Source organism: Calonectris borealis, chromosome 5 (genome assembly GCF_964195595.1).
Source record: "Calonectris borealis chromosome 5, bCalBor7.hap1.2, whole genome shotgun sequence".
In the NCBI taxonomy this organism is placed as follows: Eukaryota; Metazoa; Chordata; class Aves; order Procellariiformes; family Procellariidae; genus Calonectris; species Calonectris borealis.
In genome coordinates, this window is record NC_134316.1 from 50363909 (window position 1) to 50385495 (window position 21587).

Sequence of the window (21587 nt, forward strand, 5' to 3'; positions counted from 1 at the left end):
TGTCATTTCCACATCTGGAAAAGAGGGCTAATAGTGCTTCCTCACCTCACTGTAATGACATGAAACTTAGCCAACAGCTGCATATAGCACACTTCAATGCTTTTCAAGGCAAGGTGATGAGCTACAGCAAGAGTTCATTCTGTGTTACTGCTTTTTATAGCGCTACAGAACTCAACCAGAGCCAATATGCCACTATAGGACAGAATCTGTATCAAAGTATCAACAGCAAAATTACTAAATATTTCCCTTTTCTACGTTCTAGAAAATCTGAGTTATGCAACAGAATGAAAATACATTTTTTTCCATCTGAAACAATCTTTAGAAATTGTTTAGTAATAAAGGCATCACAGAAAAGAACAAAGAATTGCTATTAGGGAAGCACTGTGGTTCAAGGGCTGTCGAAGCTTCTGGGAGGCCGTGTGCCTCTGTCCTTATCTGGCGCTGCCAGTGAGCTACTGTGCAAACGAACACTAGTCATTTCCCCTCTTTATGCCTAATTTTTTTCTGTCTATACAATGGAGATGAAGTACTTTGCATAGCAAATACCACTGAGATCTAAGGACAACAAATATCCGTAAAACAGATCAGCTATTATTATTTCAAAAATAATCTATTATGTTTCCATCCCTATGTCTGGGTTTTTTTCTACATTTAGGGGCTCTGTATGATATTTGACTGTATACTATATTGAACGAAGGTTACATAGAGATAGCTACCGAATTTATGATCAATAGAAAATTGCAAATTTTTTCTCCCAACCAATTCTTCCCAATGATCCAGCACAACACATCAATAAAAAGCTCTGAATTGACGCTGTTTCCCTATTTCATGCCCTGTTTAAGTTCCCCAGGGATGAGAGATTAATTTAATTAGTTTTATTGAACTGCCTAGTTGTTTTTATTGGCAAATTCACTCATAGGAAGAAGGCTGCAAATTTCTCTTGGGGTTAGCATTGTCCTACTGGTCCATTTTTTAAATTAAAGTGAATTTACTGTCATTTCTTATATAGTTTTCTGCTATGCTTTCTGCTGTTAAGGCTCACATTTGTAAAGTGCCTCCACTGACACTTATGTAGGAAGTTTAAAGTTGTTTTTCCTAAATGTGGTTAACGAAAAAAGGAAGCAGACAGCTACCGTCAAATGGACTGTGAACTAAATCGCTCAGCTTTCACTGGGGAATTAACTTAATCTAATCACAACACAGAATATGGCTCTTGCATGCCACCTGGAAGCAGAGAAGTGGTCAGCCACCTTCCAACTTCCTCCGCTTGACAGCTTGCTCAGCAGAGAAGCATCAAAACAACAGCACTGAGGCTACAAAGATTATATCGAAGATTCAGTTTGCTTAGAGATGGGTCTGATCAAAGTCCTCAGACTTCAACGCACTGCCAGCCAGTGTGAGGTATATGAAATAGAGCAAAATTAACAGCAGGAATGGACTGAATTTAATCCCAGTGGTCAAATGCCCAGGACCATGGAAAAAATACGAATCTAAGCTTGGATTTGGATAAGAATTTTATTCATCGCAGCATTTTTCTATGCAGCTGACTGATCCTATATTTTTAGAAGTGGGAGAGGAGTAATTCAAAATCTAGATGAAAAATTCAAAGCTTGGACCATTTTTTTGTTTTGTCTGTATTTTTTGCCGAAGGTCAAAGGAGATATTTTATGCTCCAGTGAATTTCCCAATCTTCCTCTGAGTTTAGAAAAATGAGCAGACGCTGCCTTCTAATTTTGCACATCATAGTTCTCTCCACCAGATTTCGAACACTCTTCCTAAGATTTGAGCGAGCCTCTTGCCCTGTGTGGTATTTCTTTTAAAATGCGGGGACTAGGTCTATTTCCATGAGATTTTGTCCAAAGTTGTCCTAGGAAGTGTTTAGTTCTGAAGAAATGATTCATTGACCACATCTACGGAAATCTGTCATCGACTCCTTTGTAAATCCAACTCTTCTGAGGCTTCTTCAACTGCACAGTCAAGAAATTACTCTTTAAGATTTTTCTCTGCATTTAAAAAACATAGTGGCGTTGTACAACCTCAAAGCAAATGCCAGTTAGCTGTTTTATTATCAGATTGTTTTTATACTCAAAGCTAAAAGAACAAACTAACAAAACTAAATACGTAACTTGGTTTAAGCATAAGGGGATTCAGTGATTCTAAGAGCAGCATAAATGAATGTATTAAAATAAATGACTAATAAAATGATTCCTCTTACCAATATCTTTGCTTTGGATTTGCACAAGAGGTGGTCATTTTTTTCCAGATGCTGAAAACTTCTGCAAAGCTTTATAGCGAGCATGAAAAATTTCACCTTTCTGGGCCTGTGCTCTAATTACTAAATTATATTCCCATGGGTTCACCAGCCCTTTCACCTATCTATTCATTTGGTTAGTATTATCCTTTTGACAGAAAACACGCCTTGGATGCTGTACGTAGGAAAACTAAGAGACTTACTAGAATCTTAACCTAGCCCTCAAGTGTCCATCCATTACAGAATCAATAAAAAGGGTTAAAAATTTTTCCAATTATGGAGGGAGCGCTCCCATACTTTTTAAATATTATGCATTTAAGATATATAGGTCATGTTCTGTTGGAGTATGTATGTTTTGAATGCTGAGCTCAGAGTTTTAAAATGACATTTAAGTATGTTTATCCATGTTCCATCAGATCTGGTAGAAGTGAGGTAAAAGCCTTACTATAGGATTTACTTGTCAATTAGCCTATGAACTGTCATTCACCAAGCACAAGCACCAAGCACACTTTAAAGAACAGAATCGGTTTTTTAGGAATACTAAAATCAGGAAGATTAAATTCCTATATCAAAGATTTTATGGTCCAACTAAGTTATAACGTATCTGTGTGCTATTTAAACCACACACATATCACTAAATGAATTACACAGAATTTAGAAGGACCTTATTTTCACTCCAAATCTTGTTCTACTTAAGCTAAGAGAATATCTTTTCAAATAACACAAGGAAGAATAGGATTCTTACTCTATAGAGTAGCCAAATGTAATATCACACATTCAGATATAAAAAGACATCATTCTAAAAACATGATTTTCTTGATTAGGATATTAGCAATCCTTAAAAAGCCAATGAAAGTCAGGAATGCAAAAATGCATTAATACTGTTTCCCATATTTATAAGAACGGAACTATTCTGTTAGCAGAAGACCCTAATGTACTCACAGGGCGTTACTCCAGGCCGACAGTTATAGCCTCAAAGGGTTCTTTTTAGATAGGCCAGAACAGTCAAGGATGCTTGGGTTTTTGTACTCAAGGTATATTCTTTTCAATTTCACTGTGTGTAAATTCAACTAATGAAGAAAAATTAAACATTAGTTAGTGATACGGTTTCGGCGAGCAGATGTGTGGTGTTTGGCTGCCTGCCGGGTTAAACCACAACAGTTAGGAAAAAAGATTCTTATGAGATGCTTTCAAGAATAATGTAGAAACTCCTGGTGAAAATATCCTTGCAATCCCAACTAGAGAGCTAGTACAAATTCACGCACAAGTGAAAATCATCTTATATAAATATGGTATCCTGTGAAATCAGTGGGATCCAATCAGTTATATGTGTCTTCTGTTTCCAATGTTATGGCAGTCAAAAATCTACCAGATGGTGATGTTTTTCAAGGAATTTTTTTTAAAGAGCTCCTATATATTTACACACACAACTGAATGGGCTTGGTTATTTGTGTATACAAAGAACTATCTCCGTATCTAATTAAGCAGGACTGCAAATTCTGACATTAATGCTCATCGTACAAAGATTTAGTGCGTGGATCAACACCACTATCAGGCCAAATTCAGAACAGTAATCTGAAAATGGTCAGATTTTACTTGACAGTAACACAAATATACCTCCACAGTAAATATCTGAACTTACACATAAAAGTGAAAATTTCTGGAGCCTATTAGCAGATAGTCTTACTAAGCTATCACAGTTGCTTTAAAAAAAAAAAAATAAAGCCAAATGACTATTTTTCAAATGCAAAATTAAGAAACTAAGAACGTGATATTTTATAAAGTTTTTTGCACTGTTCTGATGCTAAAATGCCTTGTGCTTTAAGTGGAATTTTTGCAGGTCATTAGGTTATAATGCAAACCAGACCTCTGGGTATTTTTAAAGGAAAATGAACGTGGGACGAAAACAAGCTGAGTTGTTTTGTTTACGCCAGCATAGGAAACTGCATTTCTAAGCATTTGCTTCAGCTGAAGCTCTACCTTTTATACAGTGTTAGTGGCAGATGCTATAGTGACAATGAAAGTGACTGAAATACATGCTGAGGTTTTTTGAAGTAGCATCACGATATGCAGCATGCTTCTAAGATAGGAGCTATACCCAGTGTATCAATCATACATAAAGAAGAGCAGAACCTAATTTTCAATCCTCTTATCTTATCCCCCAGTGTCTTTCTCTTCTATATTTTATTGGGAGGAGACAGAAGGTTGCCACCAGATTATTTCTATAGCAGCTTCGACTCCCCCACTGGTTTTCTGCTCAGTGCCTGTGACTTCACACTTAGTTCTGCCTGAAGGACAAGGACAGGACAGACTTCTGAGTGCCAATCAATGGAGCATGCCACATGCTGTAATTGAAAAATACAGTGCTTCTGCAATAAGATGAGGACATAATTTTTAGTGCAAAGCTGTGGTAAAGAGAATTGTAAGTGAGTAATATGTAGCTCACATTTATTTTTATGGCACCTGACTTCACACGGCCAAAAGAAATGAACCTGAGCTACAGAATTTGGATCCAGATCTAAACTGCCTGTAATTCAGCAATGCTCAGATCAAGATTAAGCCTCACCTTTTATTTCATCTGCAGAGCATGAGATCTTTTCAGCCTAATCATCCTAATCTGATGTCCTAATGTGCCTTCATCCAAGTTATCTGTTAGCTTGGCGCACACGACAGCACAGCACAGCCGTGTTAGTAAATCTGTGAAAGTATCCAAATTGCACACCCCTAATCTTAGGCGATCTCGTACTATTAAATAGTTTCCTTAGGCTCTTCTTCTTTTATGGAAACTTCTCTAGCAAAACAATGCAGGACGTACTTAGGAAAAGCCTATCCTTCCAAATAGTGCACGCTCCCCCACCTCCCTAAAGCGAGCAAAACATGGTTAAACACCTGTAGAGACCTACCTTAGCAGTCTGTGAACCAAGCTAAGGAAAGTTGACCTTAGATCCCACTGCTGACAGAAGAAACAAAAGCATCACAAGGATTTGCCTAAGGTCACAAAGCAAGTAAGTAGCAAACGACACTAAATACTACTGCTTCTCTTTTTACCTTGCCTTCTGGCTGCGATTTCTAATGCGAGATTTGGGAAGTTACATACCTTTGAAAAGATAAGCGAATGTTTTTAGAAACTCTTCATATGACTGTTCATGGCTATTAATAAATTGATCAAGGATGCTGCTGTTTAACAGTTGTTCTCCCATGATCCACACCTTGATAGTCGAACAGGTATATCTGCTTTAGTAGGCTGCTTCTGCAATAGAAAGAAAAGAGCCGTAGGTATCTGTAGGCAGAAAACAAATTAACTGCAGTCCCTAATTCACATAGATGAGAACCAGAATGTCAAATTTTTCCTCTCTCTTTGTGAAGTTCTGATCTTGTCAGTGGCACTTTACACAACATTTCCCCCAAAATCCAAGTGGACATAGTAATTTTAAGTGCAAAGGGAGAGACTGTGATTATTCATGCCTGAAATTTATGTTCTCAGGTAATATGGGCTACAGAAGTGCCAGCCTCTCTCAGTGGTGTTCATTCCCCCTCATTTTAAGTTCAGTCTTACAACCCCTGCCACCTTTGCAGAAACAGTGACACCAGTCGCTAGCGTGTTGGATTTAACAACTGGGACACCTGTACGTTCAAAACTTGGAGTGAATTCATCATTCTGCAGGTGCACTGCTCGCTGCACCATCAAAGCCACTAAACCCAGATTTTGGAGGGCATGTTAAATCATGATGAGATGTGTGCGTGTGCTGCACACAGGACGGGGAGGGCATGATGGAACTGGGCACCATGTAGGAAGGCAAGGACCACTCTCGAGAAGGCAACAAATGCTGAGAGCTGAAGGAACCCCATAGAGGCTTTTCTGGACTTGAAAGCTCCACCCTTCAGTCACACAGCAATAGCTTTCCAGCCCATCTTCTACCAGACTTTAAGGGAAATAATGGCCCTGAAACAGCTCTCGGTGAAGTACGCTGAAGTTAACCTTGCCCCTCACTTATAAAAGCTGTGTAAACGCATTTTAACAGCTGTGTGATGCTAAATAGTTAATAATATTACTAATTTTTTATACACATAAGACCAGACTACTAGAAGCAGAAAAACACAGGTGAGGACGTGGACATACATAACTGGCACATTGTCTCACACGGTGGCAACTTAACTAAAAAATGTAAATGACCAGTTTGCATACATAAATGGGATAAAGATGCAAGAATGCATCATACACTAAGTGCTTGATTTTCATGTGTTCCCATGTTTCTTCTCTTGATTTACCACAGTATTAAGAAGTGTCTTTTGGGAACGAAAGCTTAATTCTTCAGCAAAACGTCAAATCAACTACACTAAGGCAAGGCTGCCAACCTGATTTTAAAGTTAAATAAGATCAAACAAGAATTGTTCAGAGCCCAGCAGGAAAACAAAGCATGATTTCTAATATCAAACTCTAATTTTGTTGGATTGCCAGCTTGTAAAGAAGACTAATGTTCTGAAGATATAAAAACACACGCACACCCACATGACCTAAAGTTTAAGTTTTCTAATGTTTTTACAAAAAACAAACCAGTATTAATCTCTCCGTGGACTGACCAAGCAGAATATAATTTACCAGACTCTCAGAGTGGTTTATGCAAATTGCAGTGGTTTCAGAGGGAAGCAATGCCTTCTATTCCTCATTATTGTTCAGTTATTGCAGTCATTATTTGAGGTAAATTTCATTATATGAAAGACTGCAGTGATTTGTAAGGCTAGTGTCAAAGAAAAAAAATATACATCTATTTAATCAAGAAAATGGTAATAACAACCTTTTGTTTTTCTTTGGCATCTGGCGTCTAGGATCTCCAAGTCCTTTATAAACACTAATGAAATAAACTTCACAATAGTCCCATGAGGAAGAGCAAACAAATATTATTCCAAATAACAGATGAAAAAACCGAGTCACCAAGAGTTTAAATGATTTATAAACAAATCAGAGGAGGGCTGGCAATAAAGCTTAGATTCCTTTACTCTCAAATGCTCTAGGAAGCTAGAAAATTGATAAGCAATTTGGGGGAACAGTTGTATCCTTAACCAAGCTGAATGGCAGTTTTCTCAGTGAATGCCATGTGCTACAGCGACCGGTCATCAGCCTGAGATTAAGCATCGAGACCAGGTGTTAGCAAAATGCTATAGCTCAATTCTTACACTGATGCCCAGCCTCTACTTCCTACAGAACTTGGGAAACTTCACTTCAGATGTAACATCCTCTATTGGTTAAGCTGTAGAGGAGCAACAGTGCAACAAGACTTTGGATAAACACCAGGTTTTGACTATTACAGTTAGCTAGGAAACGCAGTGCTGAATTCAACTTGACAAAGTTTTAGCCAAACTACGATTGCAAAATCCTGAACATCAGCCTCATGAAAAAGCAAGCACTGGATGCTGTTCAAATATAATCTAACTTTTAATACCTGAAATCTCCTGACATATGGAGATTAGGAAGTTATCCCTAAAGGTTTTAAACATATACTTCACTGAACCTATATATTTCCATCTAGCACGCACTTCAATATGTATGCATTGGGAGAAGCATTATCAAAACAGCATTACTTTAAAAAAAAATAGTGGAGAAAATTCCCTGGATATTCCAAGCATGGGAAAAGATTACTTTCTCAAGACTAACACTTTTTTTACCAGAAAATGGACCAAATTTTTACCCAAGTCAAAGCAGTAAATCCAGAGTAGTTTTCCTATAGCCAATATAGTTATTAGAGGCATTAGTATATTAGATCTGCTATCAACTATGATAAAAGTATTCATCTTGGGTTAAGAAAATAAAATAACTTGTAATTCATAGGCCACATTTCCTTATTTTTTTTTGTGGAAAAAAACCCAAAGAATATATTTTGGAACTTGAGTTCACTAAATTATTCATATTTTAATAAATCCTAAATTGGAAAAGAGGGGAGAAAACCCTATTTGTCATTTTGGCATCCATCCTCCATTGCTTTTTATAACTTCACAGTTTTGCTTCAAAAATCTAAAGCAAGAAATAAAATGCAAAATGGACTACAGAGGTGATAGTCCAACACAGACCTAATCTTCCCTTGCACAGCTGTTATTTATGTCTACAGAATCGTCTCCTCACGGAGACGAAAAACCAGCTAGTTCCTAATAAAAGCCTAGGTTCTGTCAGAAGAACAGCCATTCATGCAAACAATAGAGAGGAGAGACTGGCAGCTAGAACTACCTGTCCCCCCGTTTTCAATTATTTTGAAGAACTGCAGGTGCTATTGCATCACCCTAAATGAAAGCAAGCACAGAGGATGGTATTTGGAGAAAATCTACTATCCCTGAAACTGAACATATGGTTAGGATGGATGGTACAATAGAGGTGTTCAGAAACATATCTCAACCTATCAAGGTTTTTGTATTTTTCATTTTCATTCCACTTTGGTTTTCTGCTGCTTCCCACCTACTTTATTCCTGAGTCTCTCTTAAATGAACACCACACTCTCTCAGCTGCAGTTTTGTGATGTGAACAGCTGAAACCAGGCTGACCAGAGGACTCTTACCTTTGCTAAGGAGCTAACCAGTAGATTCTACATAAGTAAAAGGCTTCAGCAATCATCCAATTCACAGCCTGAAGGCAATGACTTCTTTGAACTGTCATGAAAAAAGAAAAAAATGTTCAATAATGGATTGGAATCACCCAGAATTTATGAACTGGATATAATCACACCTCTACGAATGACATGACTACATTGTTCTGCTTGAGAGTATCTACTACTGAAATCAAAAACTTATCTTCTTTTTCCCAAAAGGCATCAAACTAACTTGGAGATTTCAAGGAAAGTAAGGCAAGGATATCTGATCCTTTTCCCGTGCTGGCTCTGGATAGTTTTAGAGTCAAATATCAGTAAGTGATGCATTCAAGCAGCAACTATACTTCTTTTTGCATTTCACTCCTGCTCATCCATCGAAATTACTGTAATGAGGTTTCTTGAGGCGACCATTCATTAAGCCTTGCTGATCATCAGCAGATTGTGCAAAATCAATTTTATTTCTCAAATTGCAGTCTTCTTCCCAGCAGTTTAAACCAAACCAGAACTCTCTGCATTGAATCACAGAGGCAGGTCAAGTGAGTATTAGCATGATTTCAATTATGTAGTTATTAGTTCTATTAAACAATAAAAAATGTGGTCGAATATAGGCTTACTGTTTTATGATGCATTTTTGAGTGCTTTATTACGTTTCTTTTAAATACAATATAGGCAATGAAAGAAAAATCAAGATTCTGAATTTTTAAATGGAAAGAGCAATAAGCTAATCCTCTGTACAAACACACTAAAACCTTACATAATTTTATTTTTCAGACTGAACACAAATACATTATTTTTACATCTTATACTCTGTTACCACTGGACAATGCCTGATCTTTTTTCCCTATAAAGCTAGCACAGTAACTACACCTGTCACAACTAACTTTTTTCAAAGGGGTCTTTAATACTTCAAATCTAACTAACCTCTCATAAAAGCAATCCTGCTCTCTTACAACCCACAATACAGAATTAAGCAACAAGCATTTCTAGAACAGCTCTCATCCATAAAGGTTTTACATGTCAGTCTGCACTAAACACCTTGATTCTGGGGACTCTCTTGGCCTGGCTAGTTCAGCAACATAAAAGCTGTCACTAGTGATGGGGTGAGCTGGTAAAGGCAATGCAGAAATGATCTCTGCGGGTTCACCGCTCATATAGTCAGGCAATACTGCAGGCGTATAGGCAAGTCTTAAGTGTGCAGCAAGCTGTCAAAGGACCAAGTACAGAACCAGAGCTGGTTACGGCCTCCTAAGGATGACGAGAAAGCACACTGTGATTCAGGACATTAGTCTCCACTCCAACCTGTTCCAGGAGCTACGTAACAGCGTGCTGCCTCTTACAAAAAACCGTAACATCCCAATCTGCCCTCTAGACAGCAGTAGCGTAGAAGTCACCCCATGTAATATATGTACCCATATATGGTACATATATGTGTAAAGCTTGCTCGAGGAAGCTGGTTTAATTACACACAAAATGAGTGACCTAGGTCCTATATTGTTACCAACTAAAGTAAACTCAATCTGAAGAGCAGGGATTAGTACTTTCGGAGGAAAAGTATCTGATTTCCACTCCTTGCTGTCTTACTACCGTTCACCACATTAGTGAGTCAAGGAGACTCTAGAGGAGTATGGATTTGCTGCAATATTATTACAGCAATAAAGAATGAGGTAGCACTTTGCAAAAGGAATAAGCCTGTATTAAAGGACTGCAGTCAGAATCAATTTAAGCCTATCTAAGTGCTGGCTGCTCCCAAAAACATCACCAGTACCCTCTTTCCCTCTTCACCCCTCGGATTTTGGTTCCAGCCCATCTCTTGGCCAGACAAAATAAACTACCAATGTAAAACCTGAAACTAAACTGAGCAAATACATATGTCCTGTATTAAATACACATTTTCTGATCTGCCTTACAGCCGTATGATCGTGGGTGCCTGCACAAGGCGACAGTGGGAACATGCAGTGGGAGGAAGGGAAGGATGCAGGATTGCCCCTTTTGGCAGCCTGTCATAGCTGTTTACGCAACTGTGAAAGCACAGCCTCATCAGAAACACCACTCATAAATGGCCCAGAAAGCTGTGCTTCCTCCACGCTAGCAAAAGCAGATGTTGCCAGGGTACTCACACCCGCACTACCGCTACAGCTGGAGCCTGGAGTGCTGATCATCAGCCCCTGTGGCACAGAGAGCCATGCAAAGCTGGAACTCAAGCCTGTCCTTAAGAAATGTTTGCTGTTAGCTATGGACCATGGTCACTACCCTAACAAACATCCCAGGATGGCACTTTGAAAGTGGGCCAAGTGAAAGGAGTGATTCTGGGAATTCCTGCCCCGAGAAAGACATACATCGTTTTCAGTGGGGCAGCACAGGAAGGTTACCCACTTTCCAGAAGGCAGTCAACTGTTTCCTCCTTGTCTAAACATCTGCAAAGCTACAGTTGCAAAAGAAACCCCCCCCTGCTCTGCTGTCCTGCCCTACTTTTCTCCCTCCTCCTCCCCGCTACCCACCACCTGCGGGGAGGCAGCGCTCCTGCAGCAAGCCGACGGCAGCCAGCGCTGGCCACCAGCAGGTGCGGGTCAACCGAACTATGGGAACAAACTAAAAGAAAAAGTTTCAATTACAAAGGACGAAAACTGTCAGATGAGGCTCCTTGCAGCATCTCTCAATTCAATGAGATCTGCAACAGCTAATCCTGTTTAAATCAACTGGACGTTTGCCACTGCCTTCAGCGGGAGGCCGTAAGAGCACACACATCAGCAATTTGCGCGGGTGGGAGCTGCATCTGCTTGCATTAGTGCATTACTGAGCCGACCTTTGCAAGGGTCAAAAACATGTGCCTCTCGTGCCCAGCTTATATGAGCTTTTAAGTTACGTATCTAAGGGCTTTAACTGCAAGCAAGCACCTTGATCCTGTTTGATTTCAGTGCTATTACGTCAATCCCGTACATGATCAGGTTTTTTTAATGAAATCCCAATGGTTTCAAGAGCGCTCCTCCCTTTAAAGACCACCTGGAGGCCTATGACAAGGGGGACATTTCCTGCATACCAAGCGCTCCTTCAAAACGTGGTAGCCACTGTCCCCTGGAGTGCGATCGTCGTGGATTTGACAGTCAAACACAGCTGGATTCAACCATCTATTTTAGATGAGGCCTCCGAATAAAGCCCTGTCCCTCACATGTTAAATACTGTTTACTGATGTTTTTAGATGAGACAGAAAATTGAAGACTGTAGGACGCTGCACTCCCTGTGCCATTTTTTCACAGGTTTCAGCCCCTAGGTCCTGGCCAAGTATCCAGAATATTTGCATTCTGGCTGGCTAACCCTACGCAAACGAGTAAGGCGGCCCTCCCTTTCCCTGCTGAGCTGGAGTGCATTACTGCAACCCACAGGGAGCCAGCCACGTTCCAGCTCAGAGATGACTGTGTTTTACTGGCAGAAAATATGCTGAAAAGCCTGGAAATATCTCAATGTAATTTGGAATGATTTGGGATGAAGACGATGTAAACCACGTATTATTTTAAGTAATTAATTGTAAAGAAGACAATCAAGTGAAACAAAGCATTTCCATAACAGTGAGCAATCTGCTGAAAACATACTACCTATGTCAACGTTATTAAAATAGAAATTGTGAAGGAAAAGTCTATTTATTCATTTTCGCATGGGTTCTCTGCCAAATAAATTCAGGATGCAAATCCTAGATGTTCTTGCTATGACCTGGACAGTTCTGAACATGATTTTCTTGCCTTGTAGATACATTATTCTGAAGCTACTTGCTGCAGCTCCTCCAAAGCAGTTTGTCACTGACAGTTACAGCAGACCGGCTTGGACAGACCACGTTCTCATCCAAAACTGACATGCTGTTGCCAACAAACTTTAATTTCTCCGTCTTCTCAGCCACAGTAATTGGAAAAAGAATTTCTAAAGATAAGGCACGTCAACTGGCAGCAGGAGAACAAGAATGTAAAATACTAAATGAGACACAATTGGGGGTTGGATTTTTCGCTTAAACATTTGTATCTCTTTTGCCAGTAGATCTTTGATCACAGACCCAAACAAGGGTCAGACTATGTCAAGCACTTGGATAAGAAGCTGTCAAATATCATCTAGGCACTACTGAAAATAGAATGTAATAATGTAATAAATGTAATCTGCATGCCCTTAAATCTGGAGGAAGTTAAGTTCTTCAGCATTCAACTCCGCAGTACAGTCTACTTTTATCTTTGTTTCAGAAGTTATAGGCCCATAAGGATGCTACAGGGCACAGTGCCTTAGAGCTGCTGTATTTCAGGTGAGAAACGTCACCACATCCTATCTGCATTACAATTATTCAACGTCTCAAGACAATTTTCGCAAACATTTGGTATGTTTGCTTTGCTGTACTAACCAAATTCCATTTCAAGCTCTTTCTACTTCTATTCTCACAGCAGTTTCAAATGGGAGATGAGATATTTCTAAAATACCGTGCAGCAGATGTTGTAACTCAGGAGTGGGTAAAGTAGGGCCAGGAAAACAAAAGCAGGGAGCTATGAAGAGCGAATTGTTTTCCAGGTTTTTCTGTTTATTTGGTGTGCTATGTTATGCAAGTGGCTTATCCTCTGTGCCCCAGCACTGCTAGCTGTTGGAAGGATGTGTTCCCAGAGGACTTCCCAGAGACTAATTATTTTTTGTTGTAGAAGAGCGCTGTGAAACTGATGAAAAATGCCACAGAAGGGTGCAAAGTTTTATTAGTCTTTTAAGGCCTGATCAGAAGGCCACTGAAGTAGAAAAAAGACATTCCTAATGACTTCAGTGGACTTTGAATCGGACTTTCAGTCAGCCCTCACTCACTGGGTTGCATGCATTTGTCATTTCCTTTGCTCTGTTTCAATGTCACTACCTACTTGCAGCGGAGCATTCCTGGGGAATGCAGTAGTACGCCAATCAGCAGGAGTTGTTTTCTTTTACTAGCTATTGAAATTATTTTTTCTTTGAACTCAAAAATTACTTTAGGTTACATTTTTATATTCCAATAGCACTGAAAAATTCCCAAAAAGATCATGAGCTTGACAGGTTTAGCAGTGTAAAAAATTAAACTATAAAGGAGTGTATGCTGCAGACGTTTACAATCTAACGAACAGACACCCACAGTCACTCTGGTCTGGTTCTACTGCAAAGAGTTAAAGCTTCTGGAGGCTGGTGGGTTTCTTGTTGTGCCATCTAAAGACAAGAGAGGAAAGAAAAAAAAAACAGTCACAGCCAGTTAGCCACAGTAGATGGAGTTCTCAGGAGCACATCTGCAAATTAAGCAGATAGATTCCCCTCCATCAGGCTGTCTCTCCATGCCACAAGCCCCCTGTGCTGTCAGAGAAGATTCCTCAAAGTGCTCACAGTTGAATCCCAATTACATAGAAAGATTTCGGCGGACGCAAAAAAACCCTATCAGCCAGGTACGTCTAACTTATTGTTTTGCCCAAAGCAAACTTGGTTGATACACTTAGTGAATGTTTTGAGAAATACTATATAAAGATTTCCTTCCTTAAGCCTGTTTATGGAGGACTTCAAAGCTCTGTGGGTATCTGGATATGATTTTGATTGTGAAGAATTTAGGAACAGCACTTGCTTTTCAGGGGTATGCTTTTTCATTTTGCAAAGGGAGACCTGCAGATCAGTCAGAGAAAAAAAAACAATATACAATATTGCAAAATAAATTTAATTCTACCGTTGATATCTGTGTTCATGCCAAGTTAAAAATAACTGCAAACTAATGGCAGAATTTAATGGTCAGCAATGAGCATTTACCAACTAAGACTCCATGCTATCCTGCAATCCATTTTCTCAGCGTCCAATCACTGCTGTTCAGATACCCTATGTTTGTGTAAATGAAAGGTGTTTTGGGTTTGCTACAGTTCATAAGATCAAACCATTCATTATTTGGTAGCGTTCAAATTACTGTGAAATTATTATGAATATGGTATTTTTTAATGTTGACAAATATTAATATGAAACGCCACACTAAACAACAGTATTGATTGTTCATTGTTCTCCTGTTTAAAATGTTTTTGTTGCCTGAGCAGGTAACAGGCACAGCACATAGCTAAACAAACAATTTCTACATAGGGTCAAAGAGAACAATAAGTAGTAAACACAGGTGGGGAGTGACTCAGTGCCTAAATTAGTGTTTATTATTACTTTTATTTATTATTACTCAATAGTAATCTAGTGACATTTTATAAACCCTACATTCACTAGGACCTAGGACACAGGACCTATGAAAGACTTGCTGCCTTCCATAGCAGAAGCTAGAAGACAAGAAGAATATCCAAAGGCATACGAAATGTCACTTGATGTTTAGGTGCCTAAATCCTATCCCTTGTTTCTAAAACACATTCATCCTATACTTCTCAATGAATGCTTAATATAATTTCTGAAATACCCCACATACAAAATTTTAACTATGTCCACCTATCTCCATACTAAGCACATTTCAAATTACATTAGCTAGTGCTTTTAAAAAGCACCTTCTCTCTCCATTTGATCCTTCTGTAAATAAATCTCCCAATGAACCTATCTAAATCTGAATTCCTTGTAATCTCTTCTTGCCATACAAACAACTATTAACTGAAAAAAACCTGCTCAAAATCATAAGTTTGATTTTAAAATAACATAGGGGAGAATATTAGCTTTCTTCTTTCTGTTAGATTAGCTTCTAGCTCAGATCTCTACAGTTCACTTCTCAAATACAGGGGCTATAAAAGTAATGCTGAGATGCTCACTTATTTGTATAATCCCTGGAGCTTGATCTTTTATAAAAATACCAAATATGCTGAAGCATGACTCAAGTCACCATAACTGGTAATGGTTTATGTAACTCCACCCTTCTCTATTTATCCATCTTTACTTCTCGTAGTGCCTTTTCCCCTCTATCTTGCGCTGCACCACAACAAAGGCATTTCTGTTTCCCTCCTCACTGGCACTAATGCTAATCTGACTCCACAGTGACATAGCTTTGAGCATAAAGCCACAAAAAAACTTTAAACTTTTTGGTTATAAGGTTAGATTTCTACCTTTTGGGCTCCCTGAAGCTGCTTAGGGTCAGATGAGCGTTGGCCCAAAGGAATCAGTGGTGTTGGAAGGTTAGAGGTGGAGGTCAGCATAGCCAAAGATCAACCACACTGTATTAACACACCATAATTAGCATGAAACAACCTGGAAAGCCAAAGCAATTCCAGCAAGTGCCTAAGGAGCTACTTCTGTCAGAGATTCTAGGATAAATATTCTCTCCCTTACTTACTGAACTGCTTGCTTATGTAAAGTTCAAGAAATATTAACGGATGACAAGGAGGAAGTGTGTTTAAGTGTGTTTATTTAACCAGTAAGTTCTGTGCGTCTATCAATCTCACTTTTAATCATTTTCACTGGTCTTTTCTCCACTGTATAGCTGCAAGAGTCTCTTCAGATAGTATACTCTCCAGAACCGAGTACTGCTCAATATTTGGGAAATAGTTTGTGACATTGTGGACACTAATAATTGTCATATTTAGAGATTCTTGAAGCATATGTAAGAATATAAGATGAATGCCAACATTTCAATTAAATTGTTTGCCATTTTTAATACTCCTGTTAGACTTCAAATATAAACCAGCAGTCAAATGTAGAACACTAGTGTTACAAAATATAGAACGCTAACTTCCAGATGTGCTCGTGGCATCTTCAGTACGGAAGACATAGTACTTTTCTAAAGATCCTGTAAAAACAAAGAAGCTAAGTAACCACACAATATGAAAGAAGAGACAAAGGAAATCTAACCCAGTAAACCCAACTCAGTGCAAGCTCCTCTAACAACACCATTTTTGAACGGCTATAAGAAACAAGCAGCAGAGATTCCTGTTTAGCATATCACCTGAAGGTAAATAATTTGGCAAATCTTTCTTCATGCAAATAATAAGAACAAAACCTGCTGTGTATACTGACATGCTCAGAACAGGGTTAATTAATTAACTCGTAACTGAACTTCACCTACAGTGTAGTACTTCTGAAAAGGAATCTAAATGTAGAAAAAACTACCACCTTCAGGGCAGAGGTATTAGTACTGGCTACACAGTGAACAGAACTTGACCGTGATCTTTGGATGATTCCACAACGTGCAAAAAGACAGCTATTCCATGGATTATTTTTAAAATAGACTCAGTAGTGCCTATGCCTGCTCCGTCCGTGCGCTCTGGCCTAAGCAGATCTCACCAGGCTCACCTACCTTTGAAAGTATTTAATGGCAGATCCATATTTTAGCACAGCGGTTTGCGTACCAGAAAGTGGAGCGAGCAGGCAGTACAGGGATGCGGTACTGTCCCTAGTGTGCATGAGAACATGCGCTGATGGCAATTTGATGTAGCCAGTGTCATCAGTTCCAATGATTTTACAGTGACTCTCACTGTACACTATGTTGTCCCGGAGCCCCCAGGTTTTGATGTCACATAACTGGAAAATACGGATCCTTCCTTAAAAAAGAAACCCTGTGTTTTTGTTGTTACAGCAAAATGAAAAGCAGGCGCAAGGAAAATATGCATCCTAAAGACTTCAAAACAAGGAATTACATTTTAAAATGTAGAGGGTTTTTTTTTTTTCAAATATTGTATTTGAAAGCTAGTTCGCACCTTTAAATTCTGGGGATTTGGCAAAGGCTGGGACAGAGAACTTGGACATTTACTAAAAAGCACAACTTTGCTGTCACCAAAGGACAGTGCCAATGCACCGGGCAGTCGTTTCCCTCTGTGTGCTCTCCAAATCTCGCTCAGTGTTATTATCCTGGCTGACTACATAAACTCTTTTAGATTTTTGAACAAACCGGTAAAAAAAGAGAGATCCCTTGAAACCTACTCACGAAAGCATGAGCAAACAGCAAACATCAAAGACAAAGAATTTGATCACGCTATGAAAACCTGGCAGCGAGACTCCCAAGCCACACAGTTACCCGGAGCAGGCTGCCCAGCACCAGTGTGCGAGATTCACCCCGGCACGAACAGCTTCGACCTCCGCCGCTTCGGCGACACCTACAGCTGGCATCGCCTGCTCCTACATGTCTGCAACAAATCTTGATGTTTTCGTTGTCAATCTGCAAAATGTTCTGCTGAAGCTTGCACTCGGCTGTCTGTGTTATATATATGTATAACGCTATACGCCCACTTCAGCTCACCGACTACGGAGCACGACGCCGTGCTCCCGGCCAGAGGCCGGGCTCAGGGGCCTGGATGGGAGGGCGCTCCCCACCCTTCCCACAAGCGGGGTGCCGGTCTGGGGGAGCAGGCGAGCCCCTCAGGCACCGGGCCCAGGGGCGCAGCGAGGCGCAGGCAGGCGACCGCCCCCCGGCAGGCCCCCAAGCCCCGACCCGCGCCCCGTCTCTGCAGCTCCCGCGCTACCTGCTGAGGCGGCCCGCGGCACCCGGGCGGCTCCAGCGCACCAGCTCGGCACCCCCGACCGCCCCGGGGCGAGGAACGGGCAGGAAACAGCCCGCCTTGGGTCACGCCCGGTGCTGGTCCCGCCGCCCCCGGGCGCCTCGGAGCCGAACCTAGCGCCAGGAGACCCGCCCGCTGGCGGCCCCGGCCCCGTGGCCCCACTCACCCGCCGCCTGCCCGCTGACCCCGCCAGTCCCGCTTCCTCACGGCCGGGGACGAGCCGAGGCAGCCCCGCGCCGCGCCGGGCCGGGCCGGGCCGAGGCGCCAAGCGAGAACTACCGGCCCCAGCAGGCCGCGGGGCCGCCGTTTCCATGGCAGCGGCCGGGCCCGGAACGGGGAGGCCGGCCCAGCGCAGGCTGCCGGGGGTGGGCCGGGGCCACGCACACCAGTATTGGGGTTGTTCGTGCTAACAGGCCATAGTTTGTCCAAAATGCCGCGGAAGTGGCACGCAGCTCTTGCTTGATTCATGTCTTGAGTTGCAGAAAAGGGTCTCTTTTGGGGTCTCGAAGCGTGAACTGAAATGCAACTTTAATACGATTTATTCAAGCACCGTTAAACAACTCTCATAGGGTCTAAAACATGTTTCATGTGTTTCTTTTGTGTTTTTTTCTCAGATATTGACCACAGTATGGCCCAGTCAGCAGACGAAATGGCGCTGCAGGTGGTATCAGCCGTCAGTAATTCGTCCTTGCTTCAGCCAGGCTTCTCGCTCCTGAATTTTGATGGCCACGTTTTCTTTTTTGGGCAGAAAGGATGGCCAAAGCGATCCTGTCCCACGGGTGTTTTCCTTCTCGATGTAAAGCAAAATGAGCTCAAAATGAAACCTGCCTTCTTCTCTAAAGACTCCTGTTACCTCCCCCCTCTCCGCTACCCGGCTCTTTGCACGCTCAGAGGCAATGCAGAGTCTGAGGAGCACCAGTATATCATCCATGGTGGGAAAACACCGAACAATGACCTTTCTGATAAGATTTACATTATGAGTCTGGTGAGCAAAAATAGCAAGAAAACCACATTCCAATGCGTTGAGAAAGACCTGGGTGGAGATGTCCCTGAAGCTAGATACGGGCATACAATTAACGTAGTTCATAGCCGGGGAAAAAGCATGAGCGTTATATTTGGAGGGAGATCATATACTCCTCTTGCACAAAGAACCACTGAAAAATGGAACAGCGTAGTTGACTGTTTGCCATCTGTGTTTCTCGTTGATTTTGAGTTTGGATGCTGTACATCATACATACTTCCAGAACTTCAAGATGGACTTTCTTTCCACGTTTCAGTTGCCAGAAATGATACTATCTACATTTTGGGAGGCCATTCACTTCAAAATAACACCAGGTCCCCCAGCTTGTACAAGCTAAAAGTTGATCTCCCACTGGGCAGCCCAGCCGTGACCTGCACCATCTTGCCAGGGGGGATATCTGTGTCAAGTGCTATCGTGACTCAAACCGGTGATACCGAATTTGTCCTTGTCGGGGGCTACCAGTCTGACAACCAGAAACGGTTAGTGTGTAACACCATAGTTCTGGAAGATAATAAGATAGAGATTGTTGAAAGGGCGAGCCCGGACTGGACACCAGATATTAAACACTGCAGGATGTGGTTTGGCTGTGATATGGGCAAAGGGTCTGTATTGCTGGGCATTCCAGGGGCCAACAAACAGTTAATCTCCGATGCAAACTACTTCTACATTTTGAGATGCAAAGGAGCAGAAGAGGACAAGGAGGAAGAACTGACAGCACAAATTTGCAGTCAGACATCGACCGATGACCCTGGAGACTCCACTCCATTTGAAGATTCGGAAGAGTTTTGTTTTAGTGCTGAAGCCAATAGCTTTGATGTTGATGATACTGACACTTACAATGAAGATGATGAAGAAGATGAATCAGAAACCGGCTACTGGATCACCTGCTGTGCCAGCTGCAATATTGACATTAACACCTGGGTCCCTTTCTATTCGACAGAACTCAACAAGCCTGCAATGATCCTGTGTTCCAGCGGGGCTGGCCACTGGGTCCACGCGCAATGTATGGATCTCTCAGAGAGCATGCTCCTACGTCTCTCAGAAGCAAATGTCAAGTACTTCTGCAATGAGCATGTTGACCTTAATAAAGGGCTACAAACTCCCAAAAAGGTGGTGCACCTGAAAAAGCAACCCATGAAACCATTGCGCAAAAAGTCAGCCATGAAGTTAACAACGCCCACGAAAAAGTCCTTTCTTCGGAGATTGTTTGAATAGATTTACACTGCTGGTTTGTATTCACCTGGGAGGAAGTGAAATCACTTCAATCTTTGATTGAAGCAGAATGGGTTATTGGAGCTCGAAGAGATCTTTTTGTTTAATTTATTTCAATTGTCTCAATATTTCAGTTACATTTCAAAGGTCATGAATTTATTTTGTCTCTTACGTGTATTTTTGTAATATCCAGATAGGAACGCCATCACAGAGGGCACTGTGCAAACACACAGGTAACTTTGTGCTGTATTTTATGCTATAACTTACTCCCCGGTTATCCCCAGTGAGTTTAATGGAACTGCCGGTAGTATAAGACATTATCCCATGTACTCAGTGGTGTTAGCATCTGTCCAGAAAGAACATCATATTACCCATTTTAATTTTTTTTATCTTAGTGAGTGGTTCTAGAAATATTTGGCCTAATTTATAACTGCATTACTCCAATGTAATGTTGGTGTAATGAAATAAAATTAGAATACTTATTCTGGTTTTAAACTAAAGTGGTGGCTTAAGTCCCCTGTGTCAGAAATAATGAAATACTCAAGACACTGAAGGTCAGTTTTCTTCAGGGACTTCCATTATGGAAAGCTTACATATGGAGCATTTAATTCTGGATAATTAATTTTGGATTTTGAGAGGTACTGAATGATTATATGTCAGTTTTGGCTACAGTTGTGGAATATCATCCCATAGTAAAAATCAAATTGCTTTTTTAAACCACTCCGCTCAACAACCGCTTTGTGTTTGTATTTTTAAAAATCTAGTAAGCTAATAAAGTTTATAATAAAAATGACTGGAGTAAATCAAACATTGTAAATCCCAGAGTCTACGAAAGGACGGCGTGAGTGCTTGGGAGGTCCATCTGAAGTCTGATAAGGGGTCTAGCTTCACAGCCGCCCCGTGCTGTGAGCTCCCATTGACTTCAGAAGTTCCTTCTGATGAACAGGACTTTTATCATTTACTCCAGGTCCTCCACTACACACTTCTTTCTCTGCTCTCCCAGGGTGACTGTGTAGAGTCTGAAAGCTTAAAAGTGCAAGAGTAGCTCAGAGTGACTCACTGAGCCAGTGGAGCATTGTGAGGGTGGAAACAAATGCAGCTGGCTGCTC

General features: G+C 41.0%; 2 protein-coding genes across 15 annotated transcripts in view; one reads left to right on the forward strand and one right to left on the reverse strand.

Annotated features, from left to right (window-relative positions):
* Window positions 1-18568, reverse strand: part of IFTAP (intraflagellar transport associated protein) — a 52108-nt gene extending 33540 nt beyond the window's left edge. For 5 of the 14 annotated variants that reach the window (XM_075152376.1, XM_075152389.1, XM_075152388.1 and 2 more), the window contains exons 1-4: window positions 18412-18528; window positions 13943-14013; window positions 8797-8887; window positions 5349-5501 (exon numbers count right to left, since the gene is read on the reverse strand). In XM_075152376.1, coding sequence (XP_075008477.1) covers window positions 5349-5451 — 103 coding nt within the window. In that variant the 5' untranslated portion in view covers window positions 5452-5501; window positions 8797-8887; window positions 13943-14013; window positions 18412-18528. Of the gene's footprint in view, window positions 1-5348; window positions 5502-8796; window positions 8888-13942; window positions 14014-15860; window positions 15969-17674; window positions 17738-17764; window positions 17844-18411 lie in introns of those variants that run through there. The other 9 variants (XM_075152386.1, XM_075152384.1, XM_075152383.1 and 6 more) reach the window with 7 other exon arrangements.
* Window positions 18569-18873: 305 nt separating this feature from the next.
* On the forward strand, window positions 18874-20481 carry RAG2 (recombination activating 2). Its single transcript, XM_075152535.1, has one exon. The coding sequence runs from the start codon at window positions 18874-18876 to the stop codon at window positions 20479-20481; it is 1608 nt and encodes a 535-aa protein (XP_075008636.1).
* Window positions 20482-21587: the final 1106 nt, after the last annotated feature.